The sequence below is a fragment of the Haliotis asinina genome, chromosome 14 (assembly GCF_037392515.1).
Source record: "Haliotis asinina isolate JCU_RB_2024 chromosome 14, JCU_Hal_asi_v2, whole genome shotgun sequence".
Lineage (NCBI taxonomy): Eukaryota > Metazoa > Mollusca > Gastropoda > Lepetellida > Haliotidae > Haliotis > Haliotis asinina.
The window spans coordinates 20,442,126-20,457,780 of NC_090293.1; the positions used below are offsets into that span (position 1 = coordinate 20,442,126).

Below are 15,655 nucleotides of genomic sequence, written 5' to 3' on the forward strand. Positions count from 1 at the left end.
CTCTACCAGTTGAAATGTAGTCAGAGATTTAAATGTTCGTTTAATCAAAGAAATTTGCTTTCCTCATTTCATTGATGCAGTTCAGGGCTTGCTTGAGCTGATGGTGATTCTGTTTCCCCCTGCCTGCCGTGGTCTGTGACAAGGTGTTGCTGCCATCACTTGGCCCTCTACCCTACTCTTGATTGTTGCATTTGGTTGCCCACCTCCCCAACCCGTGTGGCACTCGCTGGCTCAGGATTATAAGTTGGCTGTATCATCAACATTTCTTTTTCTTATATGCCGTCTGTCATAACATGAAACATATTACAATGTTGATATATCTCTTAATTATATATGTGCTTCATATTAAAGTTATTCTGTTTGTAAATACTCACCCCTGTAAGTATCAGAATAATGTTCTTTCAAGTGTTAGAATAAGCCTCTTGCACTCTCAGCCAAATTACATGCACTTAGTAAACAGCCATTGTTGCAGTTTTCACCACCATAATCATGGTTGGAGGCAGGTGCTCCAAGACCACTGCAACATGTGTGCCAACATGTATGGAGTCAGACTCCATCACCGACGGCTCCAACATCATCCATGCAGACAATCATGACTGACAGCAGGCTGTGACTCAGGTAAGTCTATTTCTGTCAATACACACCTGCATTCTGTGCCAGAAGTCCCCTGCCCCAACAAGGGACCATCTTCGGTGTTAGAGGTAGATGACATCTGATTTACCCTCTAATGAGAACGCCAGTCAGAAATCCCACCACTACCTTTCAACAATCCCATAATGAGCAACCTTATATAAATCGCCATCAATATCTGTGATCCTAATTGCGGATATATGCTGCGAAACAGAATTAAACTACCGAGGAAGTTATGAAATATCTTTCGTAATCGGAAGGCTTCATTTGTGCTCATGCTAAGGTTGAGTCCATATGACTCTCCCACCAGCAGTCTGTAGCCGATCAAATTATGTTCTTATGGTAATAGCTCCCACAGGAAATCTGACTACAAGGAGGGGATGAGATTCTATGACCCATGGCCTCAATCAACCAATTATTCAGTCAAAGTGTTTCTGATTTGACTTCATTCAGCTGAAAGACTCATATGGCCTGAGACAATTGTTTTCTTTGGTGATCATTACAAGGAAACTGTTACGAAATATCTGATTGAAAACAAATCAAATCAATTGAAAATCCAAACCAAATTAAAGAAAAATTCTTTAAGAAGAGAATTCTTTGGGTGTCTAATATTCAGTGACCTGTCCCTAAACACCCAAATGCATAGAATCCCATCTGATTATAGTCATTAAAAACTGGGTAGCATGTAATCCATTCTCATCTAGGTACTGCATCAGTTATTGTGCTCTTTCTCTCTTTCTCCTTCTCCTTTCTCACCCCCCACCCCCTACAAGTGATGGGTACGTGGAATTTACAAGTTCTTGCAGCTTCAGAAGGTCGAGACATGAAGGTTGTAACTCACACATAATCTTGCCACTGAAGACACACAGCATTGGTTGCTGCAGACAGATGTGTGACTAGTCACCTGATATGTTTGCTAATTGTCTTGTCCAGATTATATATATATATATATATATATATATATATATATATATATATAGAGAGAGAGAGAGAGAGAGAGAGAGAGAGAGAGAGAGAGACGAAAGACATCTGTAAGGAGTTGTCGAAGGGTATTGTCAGTATCAGATCACTAAAGTCTGTGATTGGATTGGCAACATGCCAGTGCTCTTCACAATGTTCACAGTAAAAAGTTAAATGGCATTGTACCAATGAAAAGATTTACCTTACCCTAAGAATAATATTATGATGAGGCTTAATTCCCCCACCTTGCACCAGTTACCAGCATGTTTTTGCAGTTGAAGAGTAGATTTACCTTAAACTATCGCCTCTTATTCATATATTCCTACCATCCTACTAGATTTCTGATGGGTTTATTCTCATATCTAGACTAAAGCTAGTCTCTGAATATATTTGATTTTGATAGTAACAAATGACCCGTGACATGATAGATTCTGAACCTGTGGAAACCTGGACTTTCTTCATTTTGATCTTTAGCATTGCAGGGAGGGCAAGTTAGTAGGTGAAAATATGTGGCTCAGGGACTGTGAGACAGACTAACCTACATCCAGCCACAGTCAAAGATGGAGGATGAGGCTAAGGAGGTAGACAGACAATAGGTTCAGCAATAATGAAAATAATAATTCTGTTTATAATGTGCTAGATTCCATTCATCATGTGAATGGTGTTGCACTAGTGTTATCGAGTCTTTGCATCGGTGTGTGATTTGTCTATCAACAAAAAGGACCAATGGGTGAGAAATTTATTCCCTTATTATCCCCCTGCCATGTGATGCGGGGGGATATAGTCGATGCCTCCCTCGTCTGTCTGTCTGTCTGTCTGTCCATCCGTCCGTCCGTCCGTCCGTCCGTCATCATTTTGTTTCCGGAGCATAACTCAGAAATCGTTCAATATTTTTAGATCAAACTTGATAGATATAATGATCTCAACCTATGGTTGTGCCTTTTGCTATTTACAGAGTTTTGGGCACTTTTATTATTTTTGGTTTTCCATGGAACATTTGGGTGTTAGTCTAATGGTGGGGTGGGCTTCGTTTCCGTTTCAAAAACCGTTAAATATTTTTCTGCAAAACTTTCTAGATATACCAAGGAGAACCTAAAGTGGTGCCTTATGCTGTTTACAGGTTATTGTGATTTATTATTTTTTCGTTTTCCATGGAAACGTTTCAGTCTTAGTCTCAAACGTGAGAGGTGTGTTTCGTTTCTGGAGCACAGCTCAAAAACTTCCCAATATGTGTCAGCAAAACCTGGTAGATATGTGTTGCACACCCTACAGTGGTGCCTTTTGCTATTTCCAGGTTTTTGTGATTTATCATTTTCCCATTTTCCATGGCAATGATTCTGACTTCTATATCTTGGCAGATATATGAGACAGATCTTGAAGTGGTGCCTTTTGATTTTTACAGATATATGGCATTTATATTTTTCATGATTTCCATGGAAACGATTCAAACTTAGTCTGAAAAAATAAACGTTAAGTAACTGTCAGATCATTTGTCCTTTCAAATATTTTGGGAGCCAGGGGGATATGTCATCTTCTGATGACTCCAATTGGTTGAGTCCAATCCAGGATTCGAACTTGCACCCTCAGAGTCTTGCACCTAATCGCCAGCAGGGTTTGAATCCCAGATGGGACTCAACCAAAAAAGTACTAGAAGTTGTACTTTACTAAGAAAGTGAAATCCCAAATATAACATATCTTGCATTTGACCGCTTTCTAAATGGCATTGTGTAGTTGTGCCTATTTGATATAGAGTGAGTGTTTTTAGAACATATTTCAAACAGTATACCCATATGAACAATCATTTTAGAATACAAATGAAGTTCAGTAGAGGATCAGGTAGTGCTTGGGTTTAATTGGCTATAGTAATTCTTTAATTTTGGTATCATTGTGGTATTGCTGAAATATCATGTGTGGCAGCTTGTTGCCTCCCCTGCACAGCCTTGAAATATAACAAGCAGTTTCATGGTGATAATCATTTTAATCCACTGAAATACTTTTCATGTTGTTGGATTGACTGGTTAGTTGGTGTTGAGTGAGATTACTCATTTCCCTGGAGGGAAATGTTTTTGAAATATGTTAATGTTGGTTGAAATTTGATTTTTTAAATGTTCCTAATTTGGAAAATTTGGATAAAATGGGATTTTTAAATTCAAGGAAGGAATTTACAGTTTCATATGCTGTAGACTTAAGATCAGCAGATACCATCGTAATAACGTCGTCAGAGTTGTCCTAGGTAAATCCTTTTGGGGATGATCATTTACTGATGGGCCATCTAATTTTGAGTGAGTGGGTTTAGTTTTTCACTGCTATCAGCAAAATTCCAACAGTATCTTTGATATGTTGTGGCATATGCCATATTTCTTTTATTGTGGAAGGGAAGGCTAAACTGGCAGGTCATACATACCAACAGACCAAAGATCATAGTATTTTTCAACCAATGTCAGCAGATCCTGGCATGGCTAGGGAGAGTAATTCTGTACAGTGAATTGTAGTGCCAAATGGGACATTCTTGCACACACAGGAATAGAGAGAGAATGAAAGTGTTGGTTTAATGAGATCACTTTTGGACCAGTGTTGCCATGGAATCACTTTTAGTTGCTTTCACTAGAAACATCAATGACATGGAATTTAACAGATTCACAAAATGACACATTCTGATCCAAAATTCTCAAAATCAACATCATCGTTTCATCGTGCTCAAGCCATGGCTTTGGGAGAATTATGTTTACAGTAAAGTGTTGTAAGTGTAGAGTTGCGAGATATATTTTAAACTGAAGCTTCATTTTTGCTTCATTTAAGTTTGTTTATGAATTCTTTGATTTGTACGGCAGCTGTCTCATGTGTTGAGATAATTGAGTTAAAGAAAATATTTTTTTGTCATGATTTGAGCTTTTTCAGCAGTGTGACCATCACAATTTCTTTGGTGTTAATGTATATACCCAGCTCTGCCAGAAGGCTGTGTAATGAAATGTGGATTATATTCTTGATCAGTCTGTGATTGATTGTTGTAGAGAAAAAACTTTTTCTTTATTACTTGGTTTATGGATTGTTTTCACAACACCGCAGGGTTGATGGTTGACATTGAAATAAAGTAAGATTCGAATAATGTCTCTTCAAAGAAATGTTCGTTTGATGTTAAAAAGAAAGAAGACAAATCTTTTTTTTTTTCGTTATGGAGTCAAAGCCTTCCATCACATTACTTCCCCAAACCGGTTCACTTTTTCCATGATCTAACTGAAAGTCAAGCCAACATTGGTTACAGACTGTGTCCAGTGTAAACAACTCAAAGTAAGGTGAAGGAGTTTGATTTTACGCATCTGTTAGCAATATATCAGCAATATCAACGTGGGTGACACCAGAAATGGACTTCACACATTGTACTTTGTGGTGAATTGAACCTAGGTCTTCAGTGAAAACAAGTAACAAGTAAAAGCTTTATCCACGCGGCTGTAACAACCCCAGCTGATGTATGCCATTGCAACCTAGTTGTGTAGATCAGTTACCATGATGTCAACTGGAATCTTCTTCAGACTCAATCATTTACATTCCACCTTCTTATAGCTAGAATATTGCTGTATGCTGCTGAAACAAGGAATCCTGGAATGGTGATTGTTGTCAAACCCCGTGATTAGTGGGATGCATTTGTGTAATATCAGCTGATGTGGAGTAATAATCGCTCTGTTTGTTTTCAGGTATGCAAGCAATGCAGATTACATGTCTACTGATGACCTGTTGCTATTTTTAGAAGCCGAACAAGGGGTAAGTATTTGTCCTGCTATCAGGTCAATGGCCTGGGCCCCTTTTCACAAAACTAGCGTAGCACTTTAACCGTCGTAACTCGTATACATGGCCCCATCTCAAAAAACGATCATTGCTCTAAGGTCATCACAGCCCCTATACTTCGATATGGACTTGTGACAGTTGTAATACTACGATCACTTTGTGAAATGTGCTCAAAATCCCTTAAAGCTATTGTAAGCCTATGTTAGAGTATGGGAAGTCTGATTGCCATTGAGATAGCTTTGTGTAGCAGGGCCCAGTTGTTTGAGTGTGGAGTCATGATGGTCTCTACTGCTGACCACAATGCCATTGGGGCTGTTCCAGAAGCATGGGGGGGCATATTGAAGAATTTCACCAATGTGGCTGAAGTTCTGGACAGTACTGAGCTGACACCTGCATCATCCTGTAAGTGGTCTCTGGCGAACCAGAGCCGGACCTGCTCACTGTGTGTGTGATCTGGCATTAGTGTGTTGCATTGTGTGATGACACCATGTTATTGTCCACAAGGCATGGTCACAATTCCAGTGTACAACTGGGTGGATCAACAACAAGTTACACCTTTTGCTTTGTTTGACAGAAGACATGAAAGTTTGCACCAAATTGCATACAATAAGTTCAGATTCATGCAGGAATTGTTAACATCAGCAATCTCACCAAATGGCCAGCCTGAATCATGCTCATGCAACTTATTGTACAACAATACCGAGATGAAATTCTCCTACCTAATCCTGTTCTACAGGACACAAACATCATTTTTGAGGTTTGGAGATCCATGCTGCCTGTACATCTGTGTGTAAACTTATAACTCATAAATGATTTCATTCTCTTTGGATCTCTGCAGAATATCTATACAGGTCATGTGCATGCAGTATGTGGATACAAAAACATTTTCAAAAAAAAGGAAGTATACATTAAGGGAATAATATTTTTTGTTCTCCAAAAGTAAACATGTGTAGGAACTGTATAATTCCGATAGCCAATCAATACTTCTTGAGACAGCTCCCTATTTAACCAGGAACTTGCTGTAGGCATGCGGAGCTGCCAACAGTTCACCACCGTTTGTGTCCAACAGAGTAGTTTTTTTGTAGGAAACCCTCGTTTGGCTGTCTAATGCTGTTTTGAGCTGAGAGACAAACCATGAAACAGAGGAATGTGTTGGGCAGCAGTTACCAGATTATGAATGAAATGAGAAACTACATTTTACCTGTGTTCTTGAGAGTCAGAGACTAAGTCCAAAGTTGTGAGCTTAAGAAATAGTCAGCATTTCATTAAAATGTGAACAGTTGCTGATTTGACACTTTGAGGTGTTTGTGTTTATAGTCAGCCGTTGTTTTTAGCTCTTTGATGTACAGGTTTTATTAATTGAAGGTGTTCCTTCACTACTTCCATAGTTTTCTTTAACATGAATCAGCCATTTATTTTTATTTCCGAGTATGCTCTTCATTGGTTAGTAAGAAAATAATTTTCAGCTATGAGCGAGGACCTTTCAAGGCTGTATTTCCTCTGTGAGTTTCAAGACTACTAAAACATGGCAACTTCCATGCCACTCTTGGCCATACATCATCCACATAACAGAATCTGTATCTCTCATACTACAGTGTATTGATACTTCTTGAAAATGGAATTTGTGAATTAGAGATGTAGTGATTGTCATTTTGCCACCTTAAACAGAATAGATGCTACGCCTCTAACAAATATGGTTTTAATGGAAGAGACAGTTCCTCACAGGAACAAATTTACCATGAATTGCTTTACACATCATGGAATTTGGTCATATGAGGCCCAGTCTTCATCAGCTGAATAATGTCAATAAGTACGACTTTCATTCAGTCCTTGAACGTTTCCTTTTTCTGGATGCTGTTGGAAGTTTACTCATGAAATGCATTCGACCAAGAGAAATATTATTGAATCCATCATGAACCACTATGCCGTGCAGCTATGTGTATCCAAGACTTACTTGTGTACTGTTCCACTCCAACAATCATATCAACCATATTTCTTAAATGAACTCAAGTTTGACATCCTGCATTAGCTGCATCGTCTCCCATCTGATCACTTACAGGACCAAGTGTATTGGAACATTGTCGGGTAGACCCAATAACTCATTCGTTGTGCAAGTCAGACAAACTGACTGAGCTGTATTGGTTCTTCAGATCAAAGTCTTGCATGTCCTGCAGTCTTCGGTAATACACTTGAGCTGGATAGCTTTAATCAAGGACATGGTTTGGGAGAATAGCTTCCTTCAAACTGGTCACAATCTGCTCATCTTGAGGGCATATTACTTGTACTGTTGGCTTTCATCATCACGCAGACTCATCACTTCTTTTAGTGGAGGAATCTGGAAATTAAACGCCTTGAGTATGTCAAGAATCTTTGAAAATGAAGAGAAATACTTGAAATACGAACTAGTTTGTCGTATGTCTATCATCTATACAATTCTTTTGAGTTTGAGGTGGGGGAGGAAGGGGTCCTGAGAGTAGTTTCTTTGCTGTCCACAGATTATGTCCAAGTGCATTTGCACTATGAATCTAGTGTGACAGTGTGATGTAGAGATACTGGGTTGGAAATAGCTTCAGGAAGTCACGATTGGTGATAGAACATGATTCCAGCAGTGATAATGTGCCTTCGTTTTTGGTAGATGTGTACTTTTGTTTGCTCCAGTTATGCATGTTTTGCATTTGCCAGATGATTCATGAACTGTCATAAAAATTGGATGCATGTGTTTTTCCCATTATTTCAGAATAATTGAAAGACAGGCATACTGCGTTTTCAACACTCACATAGACTACCTGATAACTTAACTGAATTGAACACTTGAGACCTTCCACCTGCATGCAGTTTTAAATGTTTAATTTACTCTACATGTAATCTTGAAATACACTGAAAACACTCCATTCTGCCATGTCTAAATGAACTCACAGGAGTGAAGTGGTTTGTTAAGTGTGGGTGGTTCTGAAATGGTCTGTTTTTCCTCACATGGCTGTACTGTTCCACAGATACAACAAACCATGAAAGTGTTTACTATTCTAATTTTTCAAACGTTTATAAAGAGACGTCAAATGCATCGCTGGAAGGTTTTGTAAAGTGCTCTATGTCACTTTTATGATGTCATGTCACTACTATGACGTCGGGCTGGTGGGGTAGCCTAATGGTTAAGGTGTTAGCTTGGTATGCCGAAGACCCATGTTGATTCCCATCATGGGCACAAGTTGTGAAGACCATTTTTGGTGTGCTCCCACAGTGTTTTGGTGCCTTTTGCTATGTTCAGGTTTTTGCCATATATAATTTTCTGGGTTTCCATGGAAACATTTCGGACTTAGTCTCAAAATGGAGGGATGGGCTTCGTTTCTGGAGCACAACTCAAAACCTTCTAAATATCTTTCTGCAAAACTTGGCAGATATGTAGGGGAGACCCTAAAGTGGTGCCTTTTACTATTTACTGACTTTTGTCTTCACTTTCCAAGTTTCCATGGAAACGATTTTGACTTAGTCTCAAAATGGAGTGATGGACTTTGCTTCAGGAGCACAACTCGAAAACTATTCAATATCTTACAGCAAAACTTGGCAGATATGCAAGGCAGACCACAAAGTGGTGCCTTTTGCTATTTACAATATTTTGGCACTTACATTTTTCCATGTTTCCATGAAACCAATTCTGACTTAGTCTCAAAATGGAGGGATGGGCTTCATTTCCAGAGCACAACTCGAAAACCATTTGATATCTTTCAACAGATCTTGGCAGATATATGAGACAGATCTTGAAGTGGTGCCTATTGCTGTACATCAAGTAACTGTCAGATGATTTGTCCTTTCAAATATGTGGGGGCCGGGGTGATATGCCATCTTCTGATGACTCTTGAGTTCAGTGGATTTATGTGGACCCAATTATGTGTAAATCCTTCAAAGCTGACTCAACGTGAACTGACCGGGTTGACCATTCACTCCAAGGTGGGACTGTCTGCCCACAATAACCAGCTTCACGCAACTGAACAGTCATGCCAATTAATATTGAGAGAGCAGCAAACACGCATGATATTAAAACCTTCTGCAGACATCACCCTTCACTGTTTGATGTCAGCTTTAGCTTCATGTTTTACCAGCAGATATTATTGCAGGAAAACACTGCTGCATTTTAGGGCCAGAAAATACATTGAGGATATATTTAGAAAATCAATTATGAAGCAATGTAGATGAGCTTCATTGAAGACGTCAGTTTTATCTACTTGCAGATGTAGCATGGTGATTAATATAAATGTCGATTCTTCGAATGTCAGGTGATGGAAAAGAGGATCATTTTGTGCTTCTTTACTTTGGCCACAATAAATCACTTGGTAGATTTTCATCCAGTTTGTAGGCATGAGCCCTCATGTTTTTTATGTTTTGCCGTTTTTAAACAAGGTGTTCCCTGTTTCTTTGGACAGTAAGGATGTGATTCGGATACATCTGGAATATTTGATGGTTTTGTTGTCAGGTATGGTGGTTATTAAATTGTGTGAGGTAGAGTGTTTGATAGTCAGGCAGATGAGGATTATTACCATAGTCATCACTGTAATTGCCGTCCACTTGAAAAACATCCACCTGGTGTAGTTTTCCTGTGTTATACCTCAGGTTAACGATAAGTTTAATGTTTCTATATTTATCAAGTAGGAATTTTTTTCAGGATTGACTCTGTCTTACTTAAAAGTAGCAGTAACTTCTCTTATTGAGCAAGATTCTGAGCATCATAGGTCATTGAATCGTATCTGACTTGACTGCCTCCATGGTGTAGTGATTAATAGTCTGTCCGGAGAGGAAGATTGCAGGTTCAGTCCCCAGCCACATGATATCAAAAGATGTTAAAATATGGTACTTGTTGTTTCCTGCTTAGCGCTTGGCATTTATGGATAAAACAAAGTCGGCTCAGTGTCAGCATAATGTGTCTTGAGTGGAATATCCATGTGTAACTGTGGCATGGTTTGTTAGTGATCTAGTGCACGCACAGACACACACACACAGACACACACACACACACACACACATGCACACACACAGCTGAAGTCCTGCCTAGGAGAAAAAGCCACACATATACACATGCATGCATGTTGTCATGTGAGTAAAACATATTCTTAAGTACGATGTTAAACCCCATCAGTCTTTGATGTACTTTGTATAGATTACTTTAGCGATTTAGGAAAAAGAAACAACTAGGAAACTATAGCTAAAGCTCATAGTTCACTTTAAACTATATATTTGTTGAAGACATTGTATACTTTTAAGTCTTCTGTGAACACCTTTCTTTTATATCAGACATCTGTTATCATATTTAATATCTTGAACTTAAAGTAGATCTTTTTACCCTCTTACTTGACTGAACTAAGCAGCCATGTTATTAATGAAATGTAACTATAAATCATGTTGGATATTTTTATCACTTTACCAAAACATTTACTGCTAGTGAAAATCTGTAAGCTATAAATTTGATTGGACTTCAAAGTGAGGGTTGAAGAGAAAGGACATATATGTCCCTGTGGCATCCAGGGTGTTCAGCAACACACATTCAACAAAACAAGCAGAACAGCTCTAACTGGACCAAGTATAGGTTTGTCTTGGACCATGTCTCTTTGAAAATACCTTCATTTGTTCTTTGTTGTTAGAGTCCTGAAGATATTTTGATGTTTTGTATAGTGATCCCTAAAATCTCTGTCATTATTTAGGGTGCTGTGATAAGTACTTTTATGCTGAATTTAGGTCACTATGGCGATTTTGAAAATCTTTGAAATATCCAACTGTGTAAAATGGTCAATCTGATTTTTCCAATCACACTAAGTAACCATTTGAAATTCATTCCATTTGTCGGATCGTGATAAATGGAAGCAACCTGCCAAATCTGAAACATTTATCAACTTCGTGATGAGGGTGTAATTTGTTTTTCAATTCACGAACAAAATCTACAGCTGCAGCATCAGCTTCAGTTGATAATGGTCGGTACTCAATATGCCTGTGCTTTGTATTTTAATCCAGAATCGAGGTGTTCCTTAACATTGATGATATGTAAATCAAGAATGTAATTAAGTGTGGCTAGTTTTTATAGCAGCCAAACCCTGTGGTGATAAATAATGCATACAATTAATTGTGTGACTCTGAAATCCTGAAGTGCCATAAAGTGAGAAATGTGCTGGAGAGAATATTTACATTAATGTCTGGCTTAATAGGCAAGGGAAATCATTCTGTTTAATGGGGGTTAATACCTTGTACTGGCCTCCAAAACCCTTCATAGTTGCTGAAGAATTAATCAGGGCTATTTAAGAAGCAATAAATCACTGGCTTGTAGAAGGTTTAAACTTGATCACAGTGATAGTGTCTGTGTAAAGTCTTTACCATACATTATGTTTTATTTTAGTCATAATTAATGTATTATTGTATCAGTTACACTCATTTCATTTACTATGGCATTTGACATCTTGGGAAGATAGAAGGCAGAGTGGAAGTTTCTGTTCATAATTGGGACATGAGGTAGCCTAGTGGTTCACGTCTTTGCTCTTCATGCCAAAGACCCAGGTTTTATTCCCCTCCCATGGACAGAGTATCAAGCCCATTTCTAGTGTCTCCTGGCATGAGATCGCTGGTATCTAAAAGTGGCATAAAATGCAGTTGAGAGTTTCTTTCCATGTTGCCAGGAACTGCTATTCCTGGATGGAATCTGGGTTTGGCCTTGTTTTTGGTCTTTCTGTTTGTCACACCATACACATGTTAAACGGTTTCCTTATGATGATAAACAGCTAAGAGCTGCATCAATTTGATATTTCCTCCCATTTTAATCTTGTGAAATGAGTGAAGTATTGTTTAAAGTGGTGTAGTAACCAAGTGAGTCACTTGCATGTTTCCAGTGAGTCAAAATAGAAAAGGTCTAAGGTCAGAGAAAGAATGCAACTTAACCGGAAACTTAACTAACCCAGATCTTATGGCGAGAAAGAACACTTCCTATTTTGCCAGAAATTCTGCATCCCTTTTTCAAAGCTGGTGTTGTAGTCGAGTGATTAAAGTGTTTGTATCGCTATAGACCCAGGTTCGATGCCCACATGGATGCTATGTGTTAAGCCCATTTCTGGTGTCAGTGTCCCTCACTGTCAAACGCTTATGCTCTGATATCATAAGTTGTATGCCTCTCATGAAGGTTATACGATCTGATGTATGTCTTTTTGTTGCCGTGTTACCGGAGTAGGTAGGTGAGAGATGGTCTTGTAACTCAAGAGCTCTTACACCGACTAAATTTTGTTTTTTTCTTGTTACAGATGCAAAGAGTTACCAAAGATAAATGTCTGGATATCATCAACAAATTTGAACCTTCAAAAGAAGGACGAAGGAAAGGCCAACTTGGCATTGATGGTAAGTCCATTTTCTGATCAGAGTTAGTAGTGATGTGTGGTCCCTGGTATATTGAGACTTGTGAACACATAGCTCAGAAACATCATTTCATCCATCCATCCACACAGACACATCCCACCACCACCACCAATACCACTACACCCTATACTAATAGTCCCAGTAGTTTCTCTCGATGTGTTGTATGGCCACTTTTTGTCAATAAATATTCACAAAGTGGCCAACCATTCCCTAGTTTTTACCAGCATATTTTCCTTTCACTTGTTGCTAACACAGTCCACACCACCTCCTTGAATCCAGAACCTTGAAGATAATTCTTGCTATGTCACTGCATCAGTTTCACTTCCAACTGAAATAAGATCTGGCAACTTAGCAAGAGACAGTGGCCTTCGCGTTACACAACCAGGGACATTTCTCAGTCCAGGTTATTGCTTCAACCTTTAATGCTACCTTTGCACATTATTTATGGCTGGATCCTGATTCAGTATTTCCTGCGGAATTTAAAACAGTTGTCTTGTACTTGCATCAGAAACTCGCCCCCATAAAGAGAGAGAACAATTGTTCTAGATTCTATGATTCTATGACATGGATGAAGAAGAAAGATTACACAACTTTTTGTTACATGATTCAAATTGTATCTGCCTGTATCTACATCTGTTAATACTGACAAAGTTATGTCACCATTGTTTGTTATCTGTGTAAACGCATTGTGTAAGTCTACGAGCTGATGATCTGTGATAGCTTTGAGCTGTTGGTGATGACAAATTATCACCCTGTAACTGGGTTGCCTCAGTTGGTGATGGCAACATTGTCACTTAGAAGGTCACTGTTGACAGAGCCATGGTGTTCCAAGTGGATGTAGGTGACATTGAGCGACAAGTTGATGTCTTTTTACCAGCCCTTGGTGCCAGAGCTAATTTCAAATGACGTGATGGTGGTATTTTATTGATTCTCTCAGCTAATTTCAGATGCTGAATTATGGTGTTGAGTAGGGTTAGCATTCAGTTGGCGATGATGATGTTGATATTGAAGGAGATGTAGTCGTCATGGTTGCTGATTTTGGTACCCCACTTTTTTAATATCATAGGTATCTTCTGCATATTCGCTTGTCTGCTTGTATCTGTAATCATCATGTTTTAAGAAAGTTTCTTCAGACTTTATAACTCACATTTACAGTTTATCTTGTCTGCAATTATGTTGGGAGAGAAATTTATTCATTCCAAATTGTTCATGATCTCTTATCTCAAGTGGCATGCGGTACTAGAAGGACTGGAAATGCTTATCCTTTTGAAGGATTGGGATAGAAAACTTTGACAATGGCCATTTTCAGGATTATTCACCGTTTTTCTGAATATGGCATGGGCCACTGCCCATGTATTAATAGTAAACTTCAGAATTTGAACGGGCCATTTCTTATTCTAATGTGCAAAATGGCCCATGGACCCTGCCTATCCCAATTCCTGCATTCATCTAATTTTCACTTCTCTTTTGCCCTATTGTATTCCCAGTGGATCTGTTTTGCAGGATAAAAGACACTAGGCATTCTCTGGTGTTTTTTTTTGTGTTTAATATTTTGTTATTCAGATGTATTTAATAATCCTGAAGCCCATTTCTGGTGTCCCTCACTGTGATATTGCTAAAATCGGCATAAAGCCAAACTCGCTCACGTTTAGGAATCTCTTAGAAATATCTGCCAAACGAGCTCCTCTGCCACATCACATCATATTCTCACAGTGATTCTCCTTTGTTCACACGGCTGTTGAACATTTTTCAGTGCCTGGGATAGTCTAGTTGAATGGGATGACATATTTTTGTCAACATTTTTTCTCTCATACATATTGTGACAGTGCAAGTGTATGCTAATACTTCACTCAATAAAGCTTGTAGTATGTTATCTGGAACAATTTCAGTGAATCAGATCAATGAAAAAAAAGATATTTCAAGGTTTAGAGGTAGCAATAAGTACAAGACAGTCTGCATACTTTGTGTAAACAGATTTAAGTAAAGTGTGCAAGCCATTTAAATTGTAAGTTCTGTAAATGCTGATACATTTTGAAGTATAAAAACGTCAACAATAACACATGTGCACAAGATGCCAATTATATATCTCAATAAATGCAAAAACACTTTCAAGTAAACTCCTGCTTGTAAATACTTCAACAATGATACGTCACTAATTTAATGCTTAACACCAGCTACATCATTAGTCGGCATAGCAAGCTTAAAAGCAACACAAAAAGCTTGGCGAGCTGATTAATTGCCTCAAAATTACTTGTGATATATTTGTGCCAGAATAACTGCAATTTTCAGCAATTGATATCAATATGGTTCCATCTACATACAATAAAGGCGTCAATATAGGCATCATGTACATTAGTGCCACAACACATCTGAAATGTTTGAGTAAATTTGTTCCAAATGATAACCTCAATCATCTTTAATAAGCTGATGCAGCCGGTGGTGTGCTTACTCTACCTCCTTCACTGGGAAGATGCATCTAATGCATCATCAAATGGATGTTTGATTTCTGTATAGAAAGGGCAAACAACCCAAGAAAGGGCAGTCCACTTTTCCTCTACACCGTCTCTGGTAGAAGCCGCCAATTGAAGACCCATGTGGCTGTCATGATTAGTTCTGTGATGGGATATTGCCATAGGTTCGACATATTTGTGATGAAATGTGTGCTGATATTGGAGCAGGGGTAAATACATCTCAAATAGGTCGTAACAGTCCTTGGAATTGATTTGATGTTGCTGGATGAAAGTTAATGTGCTGTAGATCTCACACTATTGGTTGAACTGTCGTGAAATGTATGAACCAGAGTGTGGAAAGATGGATGGCAGGAGAAGAAGAATCATAGATTGCTTTTCAAATAATTCAGTGGTTGTAATGAAAGGAAGGAACTGTAACGTGAGTTTAACTT

The 15,655-nt window shown here is 38.5% G+C and overlaps 1 protein-coding gene across 4 annotated transcripts in view; it reads left to right on the plus strand.

Annotated features, from left to right (window-relative positions):
* Positions 1-383: 383 nt before the first annotated feature.
* The window catches only part of LOC137260960 (inactive phospholipase C-like protein 2), a 70,162-nt gene continuing 54,890 nt past the window's right edge, over positions 384-15,655 (plus strand). For all 4 annotated transcript variants that reach the window (XM_067798538.1, XM_067798539.1, XM_067798537.1 and 1 more), the window contains exons 1-3: positions 384-618; positions 5,283-5,349; positions 12,642-12,735. In XM_067798538.1, coding sequence (XP_067654639.1) covers positions 5,305-5,349; positions 12,642-12,735 — 139 coding nt within the window. In that variant the 5' untranslated portion in view covers positions 384-618; positions 5,283-5,304. The remainder of the gene's footprint in view (positions 619-5,282; positions 5,350-12,641; positions 12,736-15,655) is intronic.